Source organism: Pseudophryne corroboree, chromosome 10 (genome assembly GCF_028390025.1).
Source record: "Pseudophryne corroboree isolate aPseCor3 chromosome 10, aPseCor3.hap2, whole genome shotgun sequence".
NCBI classification, from domain to species: domain Eukaryota; kingdom Metazoa; phylum Chordata; class Amphibia; order Anura; family Myobatrachidae; genus Pseudophryne; species Pseudophryne corroboree.
Window position 1 is genome coordinate 279,537,056 of NC_086453.1, and position 19,456 is coordinate 279,556,511.

The 19,456-nt window shown below is 47.5% G+C and overlaps 1 protein-coding gene across 2 annotated transcripts in view; it reads right to left on the reverse strand.

Moving 5' to 3' along the window:
- SIK3 (SIK family kinase 3) overlaps nucleotides 1-19,456 on the reverse strand; it is a 453,545-nt gene that overhangs the window by 43,004 nt on the left and 391,085 nt on the right. For both annotated transcript variants that reach the window (XM_063943297.1, XM_063943296.1), the window contains exon 12: nucleotides 11,103-11,259. In XM_063943297.1, the coding sequence (XP_063799367.1) occupies nucleotides 11,103-11,259 (157 nt within the window). The remainder of the gene's footprint in view (nucleotides 1-11,102; nucleotides 11,260-19,456) is intronic.

Below are 19,456 nucleotides of genomic sequence, written 5' to 3' on the forward strand. Positions count from 1 at the left end.
AGAACCGAGTCACGATCCTTATAGTGTAGGAATTTAGCGATGAAGGTGCGAGGAGGGGCACCAGGAGGTAGCGGCCGAGATGGTATCCTATGTGCTCGCTCCACCGTGAAATGGGCCGTAAAGGACTCAGCGCCATACATCTCCTTAAGCCAGGATTCGAGGAAGTCCTCCGGCTGCGAACCCTCTTCTCTTTCAGGCAGGCCTACAAATCTTACATTGTTTCTGCGCAGCCGTCCCTCCATGTCTAAGAGCTTGGTCTGAAGGGAGGAAACCTGCTGGGTCACGGTGGATACGGACTGCTTAAGGGGGCCACACAAATCTTCCAGATTGGAGACCCTTGTCTCCGCCTCACCCACTCTCTCTCGGATACGTTGAACATCTTGGCGGAGCAAGGAGAGATCGCACTGCACCTTCTCCATCTTATCGGAGAGACGTTGTTCACTGCCAGCTATAGCCTCCAGCACTTGTTGAATAGACGGCGCCCCCGCTGCCTCCGGGGAATCAACCGCAGACTCGGAAGGAGAGGTCGAGTGTGTTGGAGAGGCTTCATGAGAAGGAGCCGGTGTAGCCCTGGGGTTGGGTTGTCTGGTAAATCTTTCTAGTTTGGCCGCGGCCGCACTCTGGCCGCCCTTAACCATATTGGATAGGAGCAGTCACACTCACCCCACAGTAGGGCTGCAGTATAGGATTGTAATTAGAAGGCGGCTGCAGCAAGGTTGCGTATAATCAGTGGCGGGCACCAACCGTGTCCGGTTTGTAGGTCAGAGTATCAATGGATAAGAAGCACAGGGTCGTGTAAAAGTAACAATACGGACAGAGATATCCCGCGGTAAATGCCGGGAGGCAAAAGTAGGATAATGGTACACAGTACACTGTAGGATATTAGTGCAGCACAGCAGTGTAGTCAGATCCAATCTATGTTCTGCTCTTGTGTGATGGAATGGAAGGGCTGTGCATTGTAAATAGCTGACTTTGTCTCCAATCTCAGGTGGATATTAGCATAGTCATTAGGAGAGTAATAGTAGGAGAGGTCAGTAAGCAGTAAAGACCCAGTGTGCAGAGATAGTTCACAGGGCATATCAGAGGGATGCAGCCCTTCCAAGCATGGAGGTCAGCCCAGAGCAGTGGGGCCGTCTGTATAGCTTTTCTCAAAATGGCCGCAGTGTCAGTTCCCCTTCCCCAGGAGTACCTGCTTCCTATTCTTCTCCGGGTGTTAGGGCTCCGGGCCGCGGCCTGTCAGGGAGAGGAGAGGCAGCGTCCACGTCCCAGTCGTCCCGGGGTGTTTGTCGGCAGTGGCAGCCCGCCGCCCGAGCTCCGGGCGTTCCGCGGCCGAGGGCGCCGAAATTGAGGCCGGGGATCCGGAGGAGGCACAGGCCGCAGGGCCGGAAGTCAGCCGACGCCGTCCCACGAGTCCCGGAGACCGCAATAAAGGATGCCCGCCGGTGCCCTGCAGTATGAGGGAGGTATTTAGCCCGGGTAGAGACACCAGAGGGGTCAGGATGGGTAAAAATAAGAATTTACTTACCGATAATTCTATTTCTCGGAGTCCGTAGTGGATGCTGGGGTTCCTGAAAGGACCATGGGGAATAGCGGCTCCGCAGGAGACAGGGCACAAAAGTAAAGCTTTCCGATCAGGTGGTGTGCACTGGCTCCTCCCCCTATGACCCTCCTCCAAGCCAGTTAGGTACTGTGCCCGGACGAGCGTACACAATAAGGGAGGAATTTTGAATCCCGGGTAAGACTCATACCAGCCACACCAATCACACCGTACAACTTGTGATCTAAACCCAGTTAACAGTATGATAACAGCGGAGCCTCTGAAAAGATGGCTCACAACAATAATAACCCGATTTTTGTAACTATGTACAAGTATTGCAGATAATCCGCACTTGGGATGGGCGCCCAGCATCCACTACGGACTCCGAGAAATAGAATTATCGGTAAGTAAATTCTTATTTTCTCTATCGTCCTAGTGGATGCTGGGGTTCCTGAAAGGACCATGGGGATTATACCAAAGCTCCCAAACGGGCGGGAGAGTGCGGATGACTCTGCAGCACCGAATGAGAGAACTCCAGGTCCTCCTTAGCCAGGGTATCAAATTTGTAGAATTTAGCAAACGTGTTTGCCCCTGACCAAGTAGCTGCTCGGCAAAGTTGTAAAGCCGAGACCCCTCGGGCAGCCGCCCAAAATGAGCCCACCTTCCTTGTGGAATGGGCATTTACATATTTTGGCTGTGGCAGGCCTGCCACAGAATGTGCAAGCTGAATTGTATTACACATCCAACTAGCAATAGTCTGCTTAGAAGCAAGAGCACCCAGTTTGTTGGGTGCATACAGGATAACAGCAAGTCAGTTTTCCCGACTCCAGCCGTCCTGGAACATATTTTCAGGGCCCTGACAACATCTAGCAACTTGGAGTCCTCCAAGTCCCTAGTAGGTGCAAGGCACCACAATAAGCTGGTTCAGGTGAAACACTGACACCACCTTAGGGAGAGAACTGGGGACGAGTCCGCAGCTCTGCCCTGTCCGAATGGACAAACAGATATGGGCTTTTTTGAGAAAAAAACCACCAATTTGACACTCGCCTGGTCCAGGCCAGGGCCAAGAGCATGGTCACTTTTCATGTGAGATGCTTCAAATCCACAGATTTGACTGGTTTTAAACCAATGTGATTTGAGGAATCCCAGAACTACGTTGAGATCCCACAGTGCCACTGGAGGCACAAAAGGGGGTTGTATATGCAATACTCCCTTGACAAACTTCTGGACTTCAGGAACTGAAGCCAATTCTTTCTGGAAGAAAATCGACAGGGCCGAAATTTGAACCTTAATGGACCCCAATTTGAGGCCCATAGACACTCCTGTTTGCAGGAAATGCAGGAAACGACCGAGTTGAAATTTCTTTGTGGGGCCTTCCTGGCCTCACACCGCGCAACATATTTTCGCCACATGTGGTGATAATGTTGTGCGGTCACCTCCTTTCTGGCTTTGACCAGGGTAGGAATGACCTCTTCCGGAATGCCTTTTTCCCTTAGGATCCGGCTTTCCACCGCCATGCCGACAAACGCAGCTGCGGTAAGTCTTGGAACAGACATGGTACTTGCTGAAGCAAGTCCCTTCTTAGCGGCAGAGGCCATAAGACCTCTGTAAGCATCTCTTGAAGTTCCGGGTACCAAGTCCTTCTTGGCCAATCCGGAGCCATGAGTATAGTTCTTACTCCTCTACGTCTTATAATTCTCAGCACCTTAGGTATGAGAATCAGAGGAGGGAACACATACACCGACTGGTACACCCACGGTGTTACCAGAACGTCCACAGCTATTGCCTGAGGGTCTCTTGACCTGGCGCAATACCTGTCCCGTTTTTTGTTCAGACGGGACGCCATCATGTCCACCTTTGGTATTTCCCAACGGTTTACAATCATGTGGAAAAAACTTCCCGATGAAGTTTCCACTCTCCCGGGTGGAGGTCGTGCCTGCTAAGGAAGTCTGCTTCCCAGTTTCCATTCCCGGGATGAAACACTGCTGACAGTGCTATCACATGATTTTCCGCCCAGCGAAAAGTCCTTGCAGTTTTTGCCATTGCCCTCCTGCTTCTTGTGTCGCCCTGTCTGTTTACGTGGGCGACTGCCGTGATGTTTTTCCCACTGGATCAATACCGGCTGACCTTGAAGCAGAGGTCTTGCAAAGCTTAGAGCATTATAAATTTACCCTTAGCTCCAGTATATTTATGTGGAGAAAAGTCTCCAGACTTGATCACACTCCCTGGAAATTTTTTCCTTGTGTGACTGCTCCCCAGCCTCTCGGGCTGGGCTCCGTGGTCACCAGCATCCAATCCTGAATGCCGAATCTGCGGCCCTCTAGAAGATGAGCACTCTATAACCACCACAGGAGAGACACCCTTGTCCTTGGATATAGGGTTATCCGCTGATGCATCTGAAGATGCGATCCGGACCATTTGTCCAGCAGATCCCACTGAAAAGTTCTTGCGTGAAATCTGCCGAATGGAATTGCTTCGTAGGAAGCCACCATTTTTACCAGGATCCTTGTGCAATGATGCACTGTTTTTAGGAGGTTCCTGACTAGCTCGGATAACTCCCTGGCTTTCTCTTCCGGGAGAAACACCTTTTTCTGGACTGTGTCCAGAATCATCCCTAGGCACAGCAGACGTGTCGTCGGGATCAGCTGCGATTTTGGAATATTTAGAATCCACCCGTGCTGTTGTAGCAGTATCCGAGATAGTGCTACTCCGACCTCCAACTGTTCCCTGGACTATGCCCTTATCAGGAGATCGTCCAAGTAAGGGATAATTAAGACGCCTTTTCTTCGAAGAAGAATCATTATTTCGGCCATTACCTTGGTAAAGACCCGGGGTGCCGTGGACAATCCAAACGGCAGCGTCTGAAACTGATAGTGACAGTTCTGCACCACGAACCTGAGGTACCCTTAGTGAGAAGGGCAAATTTGGGACATAGAGGTAAGCATCCCTGATGTCCCGGGACACTATATAGTCCCCTTCTTCCTGGTTCGTTATCACTGCTCTGAGTGACTCCATCTTGATTTGAACCTTTGTAAGTGTTCAAAAAAAAATTTTTAGAATAAGTCTCACCTAGCCTTCTGGCTTCAGTACCACAATATAGTGTGGAATAATACCCCTTTTCTTGTAGTAGGAGGGGTAATTTAATTATCACCTGCTGGAATACAGCTTGTGAATTTTTTCCCATACTGCCTCCTTGTCGGAGGGAGACCTTGGTAAAGCAGACTTCAGGAGCCTGCGAAGGGGAAACGTCTCGACATTCCAATCTGTACCCCTGGGATACTACTTGTAGGATCCAGGGGTCCTGTACGGTCTCAGCGCCATGCTGAGAACTTGTCAGAAGCGGTGGAACGCTTCTGTTCCTGGGAATGGGCTGCCTGCTGCAGTCTTCTTCCCTTTCCTCTATCCCTGGGCAGATATGATCTTATAGGGACGAAAGGACTGAGGCTGAAAAGACGGTGTCTTTTTCTGCAGAGATGTGACTTAGGGTAAAAACGGCGGATTTTCCAGCAGTTGCCGTGGCCACCAGGTCCGATGGACCGACCCCAAATAACTCCTCTTCCTTTATACGGCAATACACCTTTGTGCCGTTTGGAATCTGCATCACCTGACCACTGTCGTGTCCATAACATCTTCTGGCAGATATGGACATCGCATTTACTCTTGATGCCAGAGTGCAAATATCCCTCTGTGCATCTCGCATATATAGAAATGCATCCTTTAAATGCTCTATAGTCAATAAAATACTGTCCCTGTCAAGGGTATCAATATTTTTAGTCAGGGAATCCGACCAAGCCACCCAGCTCTGCACATCCAGGCTGAGGCGATCGCTGGTCGCAGTATAACACCAGTATGTGTGTATATACTTTTTATGATATTTTCCAGCCTCCTGTCAGCTGGTCCTTGAGGACGGCCCTATCTATAGACGGTACCGCCACTTGTTTTGATAAGCGTGTGAGCGCCTTATCCACCCTAAGGGGTGTTTCCCAACGCGCCCTAACTTCTGGCGGGAAAGGGTATACCGCCCATAATTTTCTATCGGGGGGAACCCACGCATCATCACACACTTTATTTAATTTATCTGATTCAGGAAAAACTACGGTAGTTTTTTCACATCCCACATAATACCCTCTTTTGTGGTACTTGTAGTATCAGAAATATGTAACACCTCCTTCATTGCCTTTAACGTGTGGCCCTAATAAGGAATACGTTTGTTTATTCACCGTCGACACTGGATTCAGTGTCCCTGTCTGTGTCGACCGACTAAAGTAAACGGGCGTTTTAAAAACCCCTGACGGTGTTTTTGAGACGTCTGGACCGGTACTAATTGTTTGTCGGCCGTCTCATGTCGTCAACCGACCTTGCAGCGTGTTGACATTATCACGTAATTTCCTAAATAAGCCATCCATTCCGGTGTCGACTCCCTAGAGAGTGACATCACCATTACAGGCAATTGCTCCGCCTCCACACCAATATCGTCCTCATACATGTCGACACACACGTACCGACACACAGCAGACACACAGGGAATGCTCTTAACGAAGACAGGACCCCACTAGCCCTTTGGGGAGACAGAGGGAGAGTTTGCCAGCACACACCAAAAGCGCTATATATGACAGGGATAGCCTTATAATAAGTGCTCCCTGTATAGCTGCTTTTATAATATAATTTTTGCCACTATTTTGCCCCCCCTCTCTTGTTTTACCCTGTTTCTGTAGTGCAGTGCAGGGGAGAGATCTGGGAGCCGTCCTGACCAGCGGAGCTGTGTAAGGAAAATGGCGCTGTGTGCTGAGGAGATAGGCCCCGCCCCTTTTCCGGCGGGCTCGTCTCCCGCTCTTTAGTGTATTCTGGCAGGGGTTAAATATCTCCATATAGCCCCGGAGGCTATATGTGAGGTATTTTTTAGCCAAATAGGTTTTCATTTGCCTCCCAGGGCGCTCCCCTCCCAGCGCCCTGCACCCTCAGTGACTGCCGTGTGAAGTGTGCTGAGAGGAAAATGGCGCACAGCTGCAGTGCTGTGCGCTACCTTTAGAAGACTGAGGAGTCTTCTGCCGCCGATTCTGGACCTCTTCATGTTTCAGCATCTGCAAGGGGGCCGGCGGCGAGGCTCCGGTGACCATCCAGGCTGTACCTGTGATCGTCCCTCTGGAGCTGATGTCCAGTAGCCAAGAAGCCAATCCATCCTGCACGCAGGTGAGTTCACTTCTTCTCCCCTAAGTCCCTCGTTGCAGTGATCCTGTTGCCAGCAGGACTCACTGTAAAATAAAAAACCTAAGCTAAACTTTCTCTAAGCAGCTCTTTAGGAGAGCCACCTAGATTGCACCCTTCTCGAACGGGCACAAAAATCTAACTGGCTTGGAGGAGGGTCATAGGGGGAGGAGCCAGTGCACACCACCTGATCGGAAAGCTTTACTTTTGTGCCCTGTCTCCTGCGGAGCCGCTATTCCCCATGGTCCTTTCAGGAACCCCAGCATCCACTAGGACGATAGAGAAAGGATGGGTTTATTCGGGGAGCTCCCAAGATCCGCTCCCTACTCCTTAGCTGCCGTGGCCACGCCCCGCACACATAGCTTTAAGATTTTTGTATATGCATCTGTTAGTAGTAGCCATGTCCAGACAGTACAAAATAAATGACAAGTTTAAAGTTGAAATTACCTGTTTGGTGACGTTACTAAGTATTTGGTATTTGTTTTGTTTTTTTACTAATCAGGAATTACACTCTGTCCTTTACACCACGACTACACCTCACTAAATGTACAGATATAGTACACCTGACCACAAATGATCAAAAGGAGGTAAACACCAGAGAGCATGCAATAATAAACTATGTTTCACTGAGCAACTTCCCCACACATGCGATGCCAATTACAAGAAAATCATTACATCAAAAATACATACATGAGTTTGCATAAGAGAAAACTGTAGTAAGCAGATTGGGGATGTCTTTTCATAGTTTAAAAAGTCAGAAAACATTGGTACAGATGAGAATTCAGATGGTTTGGTAAGCTATAGACATAAATTTGAGTAGTTGCGGATGAAGTGGAAACGCCTTGCACCGTTCCTAACACAGATTTGAAGTTATTAGTGTCTGGGTTACTCAGACTGGAGTAGTTTGATGTGTAGAGGAATTATGTTTAAAATTGTAGTTATCCTTTGAATAATGTCCTTAGAAGTAATGGCCACAAGCCTATCGGCCCAAGCCTCCTTACTGCTTTTTAAGTAATGGACCAAGCATGTGAATACACTGATTACACCCAACTCCAATGAATTGCTGTATCCTGTACTGGTCAATCTGTATTAAAGGGTGCAGTAGGGTATGCCGGCGGCCGGGCTCCCGGCAACCAGCATACCGGCACCGGAATCCCGACCGCCGGCATACCGACAGCGATGCGAGCGCAAATGAGCCCCTTGCGGGCTCGCTGCGCTCGCCATGCTGCGGGCACGGTATTTATTCTCCCTCCAGGGGGGTCGTGGACCCCAAGAGGGAGAAAAAGTGCCTGTATTCCTGCGCCGGGATCCCGACAGCTGGCAAACTGAAGACCACCCGTATTAAAATGTGGATGCACAATCCATTACATCGTTCTGTACAATATCATCAACCTGAATTAAAAACCAGGCTGGCAGGTATTAGTAACTGCGTGCAGTCAGCCAATCTAAAATAAGAGATACCATGACTTCACAGAGACTGTAATTAGATTTAAGACGTTTATTTGCCAGATCTGGTAGAGAGAAAGGAGACACATACAGCATGTGGTGTCGTCCTGACTGAGGAAAATCATCAGGTATTGGGATTTTTCATGCTAACAACCACAATTTCATTTCAAAATCCAAACAGAATAAATATTATATATATATATATATATATATATATATATATATATATAGATATATATATATATATATATTATATATACACACACACCAACTTCAACCACTAGGTGGCAGTAGAGTCATACAAAACACACACTACTCCCCAGACTGATGAGCCACCTGCAAGTCTACTTGCTGCCTGAGAATCTTTGATTATGAGTTTAGTGTTGTGCAGCCAGAGAATCATTATTATACTTTTTGGAAAACAGATTAAAAGCTACAGTATATAATTTTAATCGACTGACCTTTGACACTTTGATATGAGCAGGTAATCCCCGACATAATGATCGAGATGTCCCCAAAAGCATGACTATGTGGTTAAAACCCCCATACCCCATTATTCCAGGAGACAACTGCATGCACCCACCCCACGCAGCTGCGAGTTTCGGTGGTCGCCCATCTGCAACTAAATACACCTTATAAAGCCCTTCCCTGGTGTACATCCATGTGCACATATATGCAAGGAATCAAGACGCCCACTATGAGAATCCGTAGGCATTTTGATACCACCTGGTGCACCTTCAGACGTCACAACTGGTGGAACCAGCCTTATGGCAGGAGCAGGTCTTCCATCTAAGTATGACTACCACTGTAGAGACACTCCCATAAGGTGCACCATCTCCGTGTGTCTTTTTAGCCCCCTCCCAGTCACTACCAAGGATTGGCCAGCACTTTTCCAATTCATCTGTAATACGGTGCGTCTCAATAGTAACAGCACCTTTATTGGTTCACAGTGTAACGCATGCGTCATACAAGGGTTTAGGGATTTTCATGCATGCATAGTAGCAATACATCACCCCCGTAACTACCGGCATTGTGTGCACCTCTGACCCAAGCCCCCCGTCTCCATAAAGAAATACTGATAAATTGCTCTCTCCTTTGGCAGACGAGTATGACCAGAGCAAGCAGCACTTACACAGACTACCAAGAAAATGGTCTGACAGGCAATTGCGCAGCAGATTGTAAGATCAGGCACATTTAATGCTTGAGAACAGGTTTTGGCAGATCTGTACTAGAATGGCAATGGCAGCAGAGTGCATGGGACACCACAAACCATCTAATCCAGAAGATTAATAGAGCACTGTAAACTACACCCATAGTAACCACAGACCACGCATACAGTGCACTAGGCTTCTACGGTTATTGATCCACATTTGGTTTGGAAAAAAGCATCCCCAGCACATCAGAAAAGAAAACAACAAACCTTGTTTTATAATAGACAATCACGTTAAGGGTGCAGCATATTTGTGGCTGCACATGTGTGTGTGTGTGTGTGTGTGTGTGTGTGTGTAAATTATGGCACCTGGTAGTATTTCTGCAGATTATGTTAAGGCATCCAATCGATTCTGATTGGCTAAAGGTGCATACACACTTGGGAAGGAGTGAGCGACGTTGCTCATTTTCACCCTTCCTTAGCGACGTCGCTCACTGTCTCAGCAAGTGTATGCCGGCGCCGAGCGATGTGCTGCCCCGCGGTCGTTAATGACCCTCTGTGTCGGCCATGCAGGCAGCTCAATTTGGACTGTCGTCCAAGAGCTGCCTGCACGGCCTGGCCGCTGCGTGACGTCACTGAGCAATATGGTCGTCATATCGCTCAGTGAGTACACCCTGCCGCCAACCCCCCCGGCCCAGAAGGGGAAACACTAGGCGAAGTCGCTCATAGTAGCCATGGCTTAGTGTATCACACCAAAGAGAGGCCTGATTCGGATTTGCATGCAATGCTCACGTTTTTGCAATTGATCGATGTTTTGCTTGCGCGAATAACCTCAGAAAGCCTTAATTTTCATACAGAAACTGCATCTGCAAATGTGTACTTAATCGCAGGTATATAAGAAGGCCATTGCGAGGCATTTGCGAATATGGGTGGAAACTGGGTGGTGACCAAAAAATAAATGCAACAAGAAGCTGCACTGTGGGTGGATACTGGGAGTGCCATGGGCAGGATTGTGCATGAAGCAGAGTTCTCTCTCACAGTACCACAGTGGCCATATTTGATGAACGTTACAGAGTTCTATCTGTGTGACCCAGAACTTACACAAGCCGACAATGTTGTAGTATGCGCGGGTCCATCCAGCGGATCTGCACAATAATCAGGTAAGTGGCCGTTTCCACTTTTACACAGTCCATCTCAAGCATGAGATGACTGCTTACAATAGCATCTGCATATTTCAGCACTTTAACTGCATTAAGCGATTGCATCTGTGACAGCATTAGTGTACAGATCAGAATCAGGCCCAGAGTCTCAGAGCATCACCATAGCTGTGCCAGGCAAGGCTACAATCAGAAGCTTACAGGCCTGTAAGGGAGCCCACAGCCTGGCGCATACGCATTTATACAGACTGGCAAGAAGAGTCACCTAAAGGTGGCGCAGCAGTATCTAGGGGAACAGGTACTTTCTTTGCTTTTAGGCCCAATCATTTATAAACCCATGCCTGCTTCACCCTGAACAAAGCTCTGATTTACGCTCTTTTATATTATCAAAAAGTATGTGTGCAATCTGCCTGTAATTGGCATTAATATATAATAAAGGCAGCTGCAGTTCTCACTCCGCCGTGTGTCTACATAATTTTGGACAGAACGAATAACAAAATTAAATGGACATTTACCCAGTTACAAATACAGTTTACAATTTTTGGACATACATCCTCATTCTTCTATATTACATATAAGTGATGTTTTTGCTGTCACGTGTACATACCTTATACTCAAGATGGCCGCTGGGTGGCATGTTTTGCATTGGTAGCAAGGGATGGAGAGTGTTTGTGTTCTGCGTCACCGGGCGGAATGGAGTCTGTGGAGCGACCCTTGGGAATCCAGGAATAATCTTCTGCAGCTCTTCTGTCCCGCCCTCAGTGCTGAAAGGTATAATAATATCCCAAGTAAGTCCAAGCACTAGAGATGATCATGACAGTAAAGCAATCAAAATTAACATTAAAAACGTTAATACTTTTGTACTTATGGTAAATCCTTGTTTCAAAAACCACTGGGGGACACTGAAACCACAATGGGGTATATATTGTAGTATAAAAAGCACAGGCATTTCAAAGTAAATCTCAGGCACCTCTCACTCTATACCCCGGCAGCTACCGGGAACTTCAGTACTGTGCAAGAAACCCCCACAGCACAGGCCAGGCGTAGATAGCAAGAGGGTGAGGAGAAAATGAGGGGAAAAAACAACAAAGTTCTCCAAAGAGAGAAACAATTCTAACTAGAATAAAAGCAATAGAACCAAGAACAGCAACAGAGGGTTAAGAAAGCACGTCCCATTTAGCACAATGGACTGTGACAAAAGGATTAAACATAAGTATAAAAATACAAATTTTCTGAAGCAGCCAATGGGGACTCTGGAACCATCATGAGGACGTTCCAAAGCTGTCAGAAGGGAGGATACTCTCAGAAGTCACAGTATGCAGCACCATACTGTATGTTCAAAGCTGGCATCTTTGGATGCAAAAGTGAAAAACCTATCACATTTGGTAACAGGTGGCAGTCTCGCACAAATGCCATATGTCATGCCACACAAGATATTCAGACTGCTCTGGTGGATTAAGTTGTCATAGTATCAGGAACCCAAAGTAAGCCTTGAGGATCACCATAGTAATCTACCTGACATTGGTCTGTGTGGAAGCAGAACAAGCTCTTCTGTGGACAACATATAGAACCAACAGGTCATAAGTCCTGTTAAGTCCTGACATCTATGAAATTGATAGTCTTCTTTGTTCAGAAACCTTAAAATCACTCATGGCAAAATGGAAGGTCAGTTTAGAAGAACAGCCCTATCGGCATGGAACAAGAGGAAAAGGGACCAACAAGATTGAGCCCCAAGTTCTGAAACAAGCTGAAGAGATAGGTAATAGGAAGACAACCTTCCATGTCCATGAGACTTGTTAAATTTCAAAATAAGTTCTTTCTGGAAAGCCCATACATGAAACTGAGCAAATTGCCAGGTCTCAGAAGTGGACAGCAACTTTATTAGGACATTCATGTGTGTCAAAGACTTCCTTTGTTAGTTCCTGCATGGATAAGGGATTTTCCTCCGGTAAGAGCACCGTCTGCTGATGGGCATCGGACAGAGAACCCAGGACAACCATCCCCTGGGAAGGAATCAGGAAGGATTTCTTGATATTGAGAACACAACTGTGAATCTCCAATATCCAGGCTTCCATAACACAAGTCCGCAGTAAGGAAGGAAAATTAATCCTGATGAGCAGATCATCAAAGAAATTGAGGTCTGTCACCCCATTTTCTACAACGACAGCCAAAACTACCATGGTGTTTGTGAATACACTTAGTGCTGTAGTTAGGATGCAGGACAGGGCAGCAGAAGAATAGGACAGCTGCAGGTATTGTGGATCTGAAGAAAAAGAAAATCCAGGCCAGACAGCCCACAGAAACCCAGCACCCCAATACAGCTCCCCACTGCATCCTGAAAAGGCAGGTGGAAGCAGGATCTACTTTTTGCTCATATAAAATAACCCCATCTGTAAAAGAGATGAAGGCACAAAGAAAAAAAAAAAAAAAGTGCCTTCTGGTGGGCACTTACCTAAACGTTCCCAGAAATACTTGGTGACATAAGTTGATGGGGATGCCACCGAATAGGTTAGACTTAACACAGATCTGGTGATTGAACCTCTGAAGGTTAAGCCCCATGCGCATCAACATTATTAAACTAAATGTCCTGTCTAAATACTTGTACCCTTTACAACATCCCGCTATTTATGTGCCAGCAACGTATTAATACCATAAAAGGAGATTTATGGTAGACTTACCATGGTTAAATCTGTTTCTGCGAGGTACAGTGGATTCCACAGGGAATACATTGGGGTGTAGAGTTGGATCTTGATCCGAGGCACCAACAGGCTAAAGTTTGACTGTTCCCAGGATGCATTGCACTGCCTCCTCTATAACCCTGCCTCCAGGCACTGGAGGTCAGTTTCGTTAACCAGTCCAATGCAGTAGCAGGTAAATGAGACGGTAGATGTCAGTTAAATAGAACCACAGTCTCACGTCAGGAGATGGGACTAGCGGCTAATGCCATACAAAACCAAAGAAGCTAAGTGCGTCAGGGTGGGCGCCCTGTGGAATCCAGTGTACCTCGCAGAAAGAGATTTAACCATGGTAAGTTTACCATAAATCTCCTTTTCTGCAACGGGGTACACTAGGATTCCACAGGGAATACATCGAGGATGTCCTAAAGCAGTTCCTCATGGGAGAGGACGCACCGTAGCGGGAACAAGAACCCGGCGTCCAAAGGAAGCATCCTGGGAGGCGGAATTATCAAAGACATAGAACCTGATGAACGTGTTCACTGAGGACCACGTAGCCGCCTTGCACAATTGTTCAGCGGACGCGCCTCAGCGGGCCACCCAAGGAGGCTCGGCGGGCCACCCTAGAAGGTCCAACTGACCGAGTAGAATGGGCTTTAATACCAGCAGAAGCTGGAATACCAGCCTGTGCATAGGCTTGTGCAATCACCATTCTAATTCAACTGGCCAAGGTTTGCTTATTCGCAGGCCAGCCACGTTTGTGAAAACCAAAAAGTACAAAAAGGGTATCTGACCTCCTAAGGTAGGCAGTCCTCTCTACGTAAATACAGAGAGCCCGTACCACATCCAAAGACCGCTCTTTGTAGGACAAACCAGAATAAGTAAAGGCTGGAACCACAATCTCTTGGTTAACATGAAAAGTTTATACCACCTTAGGTAGATAACCAGTGCGAGTTCTAAGAACTGCCCGGTAACGGTGAAAAATCAGAAAGGGTGGAGGACAGGACAAAGCGCCTAAGTCCGACACCCTCCTAGCAGAGGCAATAGCCAGTAAAAACACGACCTTAAGTGTAAGACATTTAAGATCCACAAACTCAAGAGGTTCAAATGGAGACTCTTTTAGGGCATTTAAGACAACAGACAGATCCCATGGAGCCACATGATGGACATAGGGAGGCTGAATCCGTAAAATACCCTGAGTGAAAGTATGAACTTCAGGAATAGACGCAATTTTCCTCTGAAACCACACCGACAAGGAAGATATATGAACCTTGAGGGAGGCCAGACGAAAGCCTAAATCTAGGCCTTACTGCTGAAAAGCCAAAAGCCTAGAAGTTCTGAACGAATAGGCATCATAATTCTTTGCAGCACACCATGTGAATTAAGAGTTCCAGACCCTGTAATAAATCCGTGCAGAAGCTGGTTTGCGGGCCTTCAACATAGTTTGATTAACTGCCTCAGAGAATCCCTTGGCCCTCAGGAGTGAAGCTTCAAGAGTCACGCCGTCAAAGCCAGTCTGGCCAAGTCCGGATAGACACAAGGTCCCTGAACGAGGAGGTCTGGGCATTGAGGAATTAGAAGAGGACGCTCTACCGATAAACCCTGCAGGTCTGAGAACCAATGCCGTCTGGGCCACGCTGCAGCGACTAGAAGTAGGATTCCTCTTTCTTGCTTGAACTTCTGTAGTACCCGGGGCAGGAGTGACACTGAAGGGAACACGTATGGCAGCCGAAAGTTCTATGGAATTGCCAGTGTGTCCACGAACGCTGCTTGATTATCCCTTGTCCTTGATCCGAAGACCAGAACCTTGTGATTGTGTTGAGACGCCATCAGGTCTACATCTGGTAGGCCCCATTTGTCCACTAGGAGTTGAAAGACTTCTGGATGAAGAATCCGCTTCCCAGTTGAGGACTCCGGGAATTAACACTGTCAATATTGCTGGCAGATGGCGTTCCGCCCGCGGAGGATTTTTGATACTTCCAGCATTGCCATGCGGTTTCGAGTGCCACCTTGATGATTTATGTACGCCACCGTAGTGGCGTTGTCTGATTGTACTTGAACAGGCCTGTTCTGTACTAGAGGCAGGGCAAGTGTCAACGCATTGAACACTGCCTGCAATTACAAAATGTTTATTGGACGGAGAGACTCCTCCCTGGAGAGAGTGTTGCTCCAACACCACGCCTCATCCCCACAGACCGGCATCCGTTGTCAGGAGGACCGAGTTGGATATCCAGAAGGGACGGCCCCTGCTCAACTGTTGATACTGTAGCCACCAGCTCAGTGACAGACGAACCTCCGGAGTCAAGGAGACCATTTGAGACCTGATCCGATGAGGCAGGCCATCCCACTTAGAAAGTATTATCCTCTGCAGAGGGCAGGAATGAAAATAAGATTTTAAACCTACCGGTAAATCTTTTTCTCGTAGTCCGTAGAGGATGCTGGGACTCCGTAAGGACCATGGGGATAGACGGGCTCTGCAGGAGACATGGGCACTTTAAGAAAGACTTTGGATCTGGGTGTGCACTGGCTCCTCCCTCTATGCCCCTCCTCCAGACCTCAGTTAGAGAAACTGTGCCCAGAGGAGACTGACAGTACGAGGAAAGGATTTTTGTTAATCCAAGGGCAAGATTCATACCAGCCACACCAATCACACTGTATAACTTGTGATATACTAACCAGTTAACAGTATGAAAACAACATAGCATCAGTCCAAGACCGATGAAAACTATAACATAACCCTTATGTAAGCAAAACTATATACAAGTCTTGCAGAAGTAGTCCGCACTTGGGACGGGCGCCCAGCATCCTCTACGGACTACGAGAAAAAGATTGACCGGTAGGTTTAAAATCTTATTTTCTCTAACGTCCTAGAGGATGCTGGGACTCGGTAAGGACCATGGGGATTATACCAAAGCTCCCAAACGGGCGGGAGAGTGCGGATGACTCTGCAGCACCGATTGAGCAAACAGGAGGTCCTCCTCAGCCAGGGTATCAAACTTATAGAACTTTGCAAAGGTGTTTGACCCCGACCAAGTAGCAGCTCGGCACAGCTGTAGTGCCGAGACCCCTCGGGCAGCCGCCCAAGACGAGCCCACCTTCCTAGTGGAATGGGCCTTTACCGATTTTGGTAACGGCAATACTGCCGTAGTATGCGCCTGCTGAATCGTGTTACAGATCCAGCGAGCAATAGTCTGCTTTGAAGCAGGGCCGCCGACCTTGTTGGCTGCATACAAGACAAACAGTGCTTCTGTTTTTCTGATCCTAGCCGTTCTGGCCACGTAAATTTTCAAAGCCCTGACCACATCAAGGGACTCGGAATTTTCCAAGTCACGTGTAGCCACAGGCACGACAATAGCTTGGTTCATATGAAAGGATGAGACCACCTTAGGTAGGAATTGAGGACGGGTCCGCAATTCCGCTCTATCCATATGGAAAACCAGATAGGGGCTTTTATGCGATAAAGCCGCTAATTCCGAAACTCGCCTAGCCGAAGCCAAGGCTAACAACATGACCACCTTCCAAGTGAGATATTTCAACTCCACTGTTCTAAGTGGTTCAAACCAATGTGACTTAAGGAAACTTAACACCACGTTAAGGTCCCAAGGCGCCCCCGGAGGTGCAAAAGGAGGCTGAATATGCAGTACTCTCTTCACAAAAGTCTGTACTTCAGGTAGAGAGGCCAATTCAGCTGCTATCCTTCCTCAGGGCATCTGCCCTGCCATGCCCTGAGGAAGGATAGCTTATCCGAAACGCGTTGGTACTGGTGTTGACCCCTGCCTGTAAGTGTTCATTATAGCCTTTACCCGTTATTAAGGTCCGTTGTCTAAAGATATATTTTTTTTCACACAATCGGTTCCTGAGGGTATAGGGCAGAACAAACACAGGACTAGTGGGGTCTTCATTGTTTTTTAGGTTTTCATTGTTTTTAGTCTTTTGTTAAAAATATTTTTATATTTTGGAATAAAATATCCCTTTTTGAACGACACTTTGGGAAAACCTTTGCGTTACCCATTCTTTCCGGTCTCTTGTTCCACCAATTGCTGTGGTGATGTTCTGAACTCTGAGGGAATCGGGACGGTGACACAGATAAAGAAACCTTTGAAGGAACATAGGGAACCAGATAGAGGCGAGTGTCCCCTACAAGGAACGTGGTGATGTCCGATTGATGCAATCTAAAATGCTGTGAAAGAGTATAAAGAAACCTTTTGATGTACATCCCGCACCGAATGGAGGTCAGTCCAAAGGTGCGAGCCTAAAGGTGGAGGACAAAAACTATACAACATTGGGGAAAAAATTTCTGCATCCAGATAAAGAAAATACTTGGGCAGAAACCCATTAGAGATCCTCCTAGTTCTAGTAGCGCTTGTGGACTACTCATTTTTTCTGTATATATATGTTTATCAAAGAGTGGTGCTCTTTGAGAGTATAGGACAAAGCTGCAACTAAGGCGCAAGTTATTCTTCTCTTTTTTGGTTATAATACGTGTGAGTGAACCCAGATGTGGCTGAAAAGTCGAAGACGTGCCCCCACTGGAGCGGACTCCCTCAGGGGAGCCCCAGCATCATGCGGTGGATTTTGCAGAGGCCGGGGAGGACTCCTGTTCCTGGGAACTAGCTGTGTTGTGCAGCTTTTTCCCTCTGCCCTTACCTCTGGCAAGAAAGGACGATCCACGTACTCTTTTGCTTTTATTTGAACGAAAGGACTGCATTTGATAATGAGGCGCTTTCTTAGATTGTGAGGGAATATAAGGCAAAAAATTCGATTTACCTGCCGTAGCTGTGGAGACGAGGTCCGAGAGGCCCTCTCCAAACAATTCCTCACCCTTGTAAGGCAAAAACTACATATGCCTCGGAGTCGGCATCACCTGACCACTGTCTGGTCCATAAGACTCGCCTAGCAGAAATAGACATAGCGTTTATTCTGGAACCCAGTAAACTAATGTCTATTTGAGCATCCCTCATATATAAGACAGCATCTTGTATATGCCCTAGGGTCATTAAAATGGTATCCTTATCAAGGGTCTCAATATCCGCTGATAAGGAATCTGTCCATGCTGCTACAGCACTACAAACCCAGGCCGACGCAATTGCCGGTCTGAGTAACGTACCAGAATGTGTGTAAATGGACTTCAAGGTAACCTCCTGCTTGCGGTCAGCAGGATCCTTGAGGGTAGCCGTATCTTGGGATGGGAGCGCTATCTTTTTTGATAAGCGTGTCAAAGCCTTGTCCACCCTAGAGGAGGATTCCCACTGTATTCTGTCCTTTGGCGGGAAAGGATACGCTATAAGAATCCTTTTGGGAATCTGCAGTTTTTTGTCTGGAGTTTCCCACGCTTTTTCGCATAATTCGTTCAGCTCATGTGAGGAGGGAAAGGAGACCTCAGGTTTCTTTCCCTTATACATGTGTACCCTCGTGTCAGGGACAGGGGGTTCCTCTGTGATATGCAAAACATCTTTTATTGCAATAATCATATATCGAATACATATAGCCACTTTTGGCTGTAATTTTGTATCATCGTAGTCGACACTGAAGTCTGAATCCGTGTCGGTATCTGTGTCTACTATTTGGGATAGTGGGCGCTTCTGAGACCCCGAAGGTCCCGGCGACATTGGGACAGACATGGGTTAACTCCCTGACTGTACCCTAGTTTCAGCTTTGTCTAATCTTTTGTGCAATAAACATTAGCACTTAAAACATTCCACATATCCATCCAATCAGGTGTCGGCGCTGCCGACGGAGACCTTACATTCATACACTCCCCCCTCCTCCTTAGGTGAGCCTTCAACCTCAGACATGTCGACACACGCGTACCGACACACCACACACACACAGGGAAGCTCTTTTCTGTAGATAGGTTCCCCACCAGGCCCTTTGGAGAGAGAGAGAGAGAGAGAGAGAGAGAGAGTATGCCAGCACACACCCCAGCGCTATATGACCCAGGAAAAAAACACAGAATGTTTACCCAGTAGCGCTTTTCAAGTATGTATATGCGCCAATAATGTGCCCCCCCTCTACTTTAAAACCCTCTTTCACCGTGGTATCAAGCAGGGGAGAGTCCGGGGAGCTTCCTCTCAGCGGTGCTGTGGAGAAAAATGGCGCTGGTGAGTGCTGAGGGAGAAGCCCCGCGCCCTCGGCGGCGGGCTTCTGTCCCGCTCAAAATTCTTAAAAACATAGCGGGGGCTCTCTATATACATGTACAGTGCCCAGCTGTACATGTATATATGTACATTTGCCACAGGAGAGGTTTATATTGCTGCCCAGGGCACCCCCCTGCGCCCTGCACCCT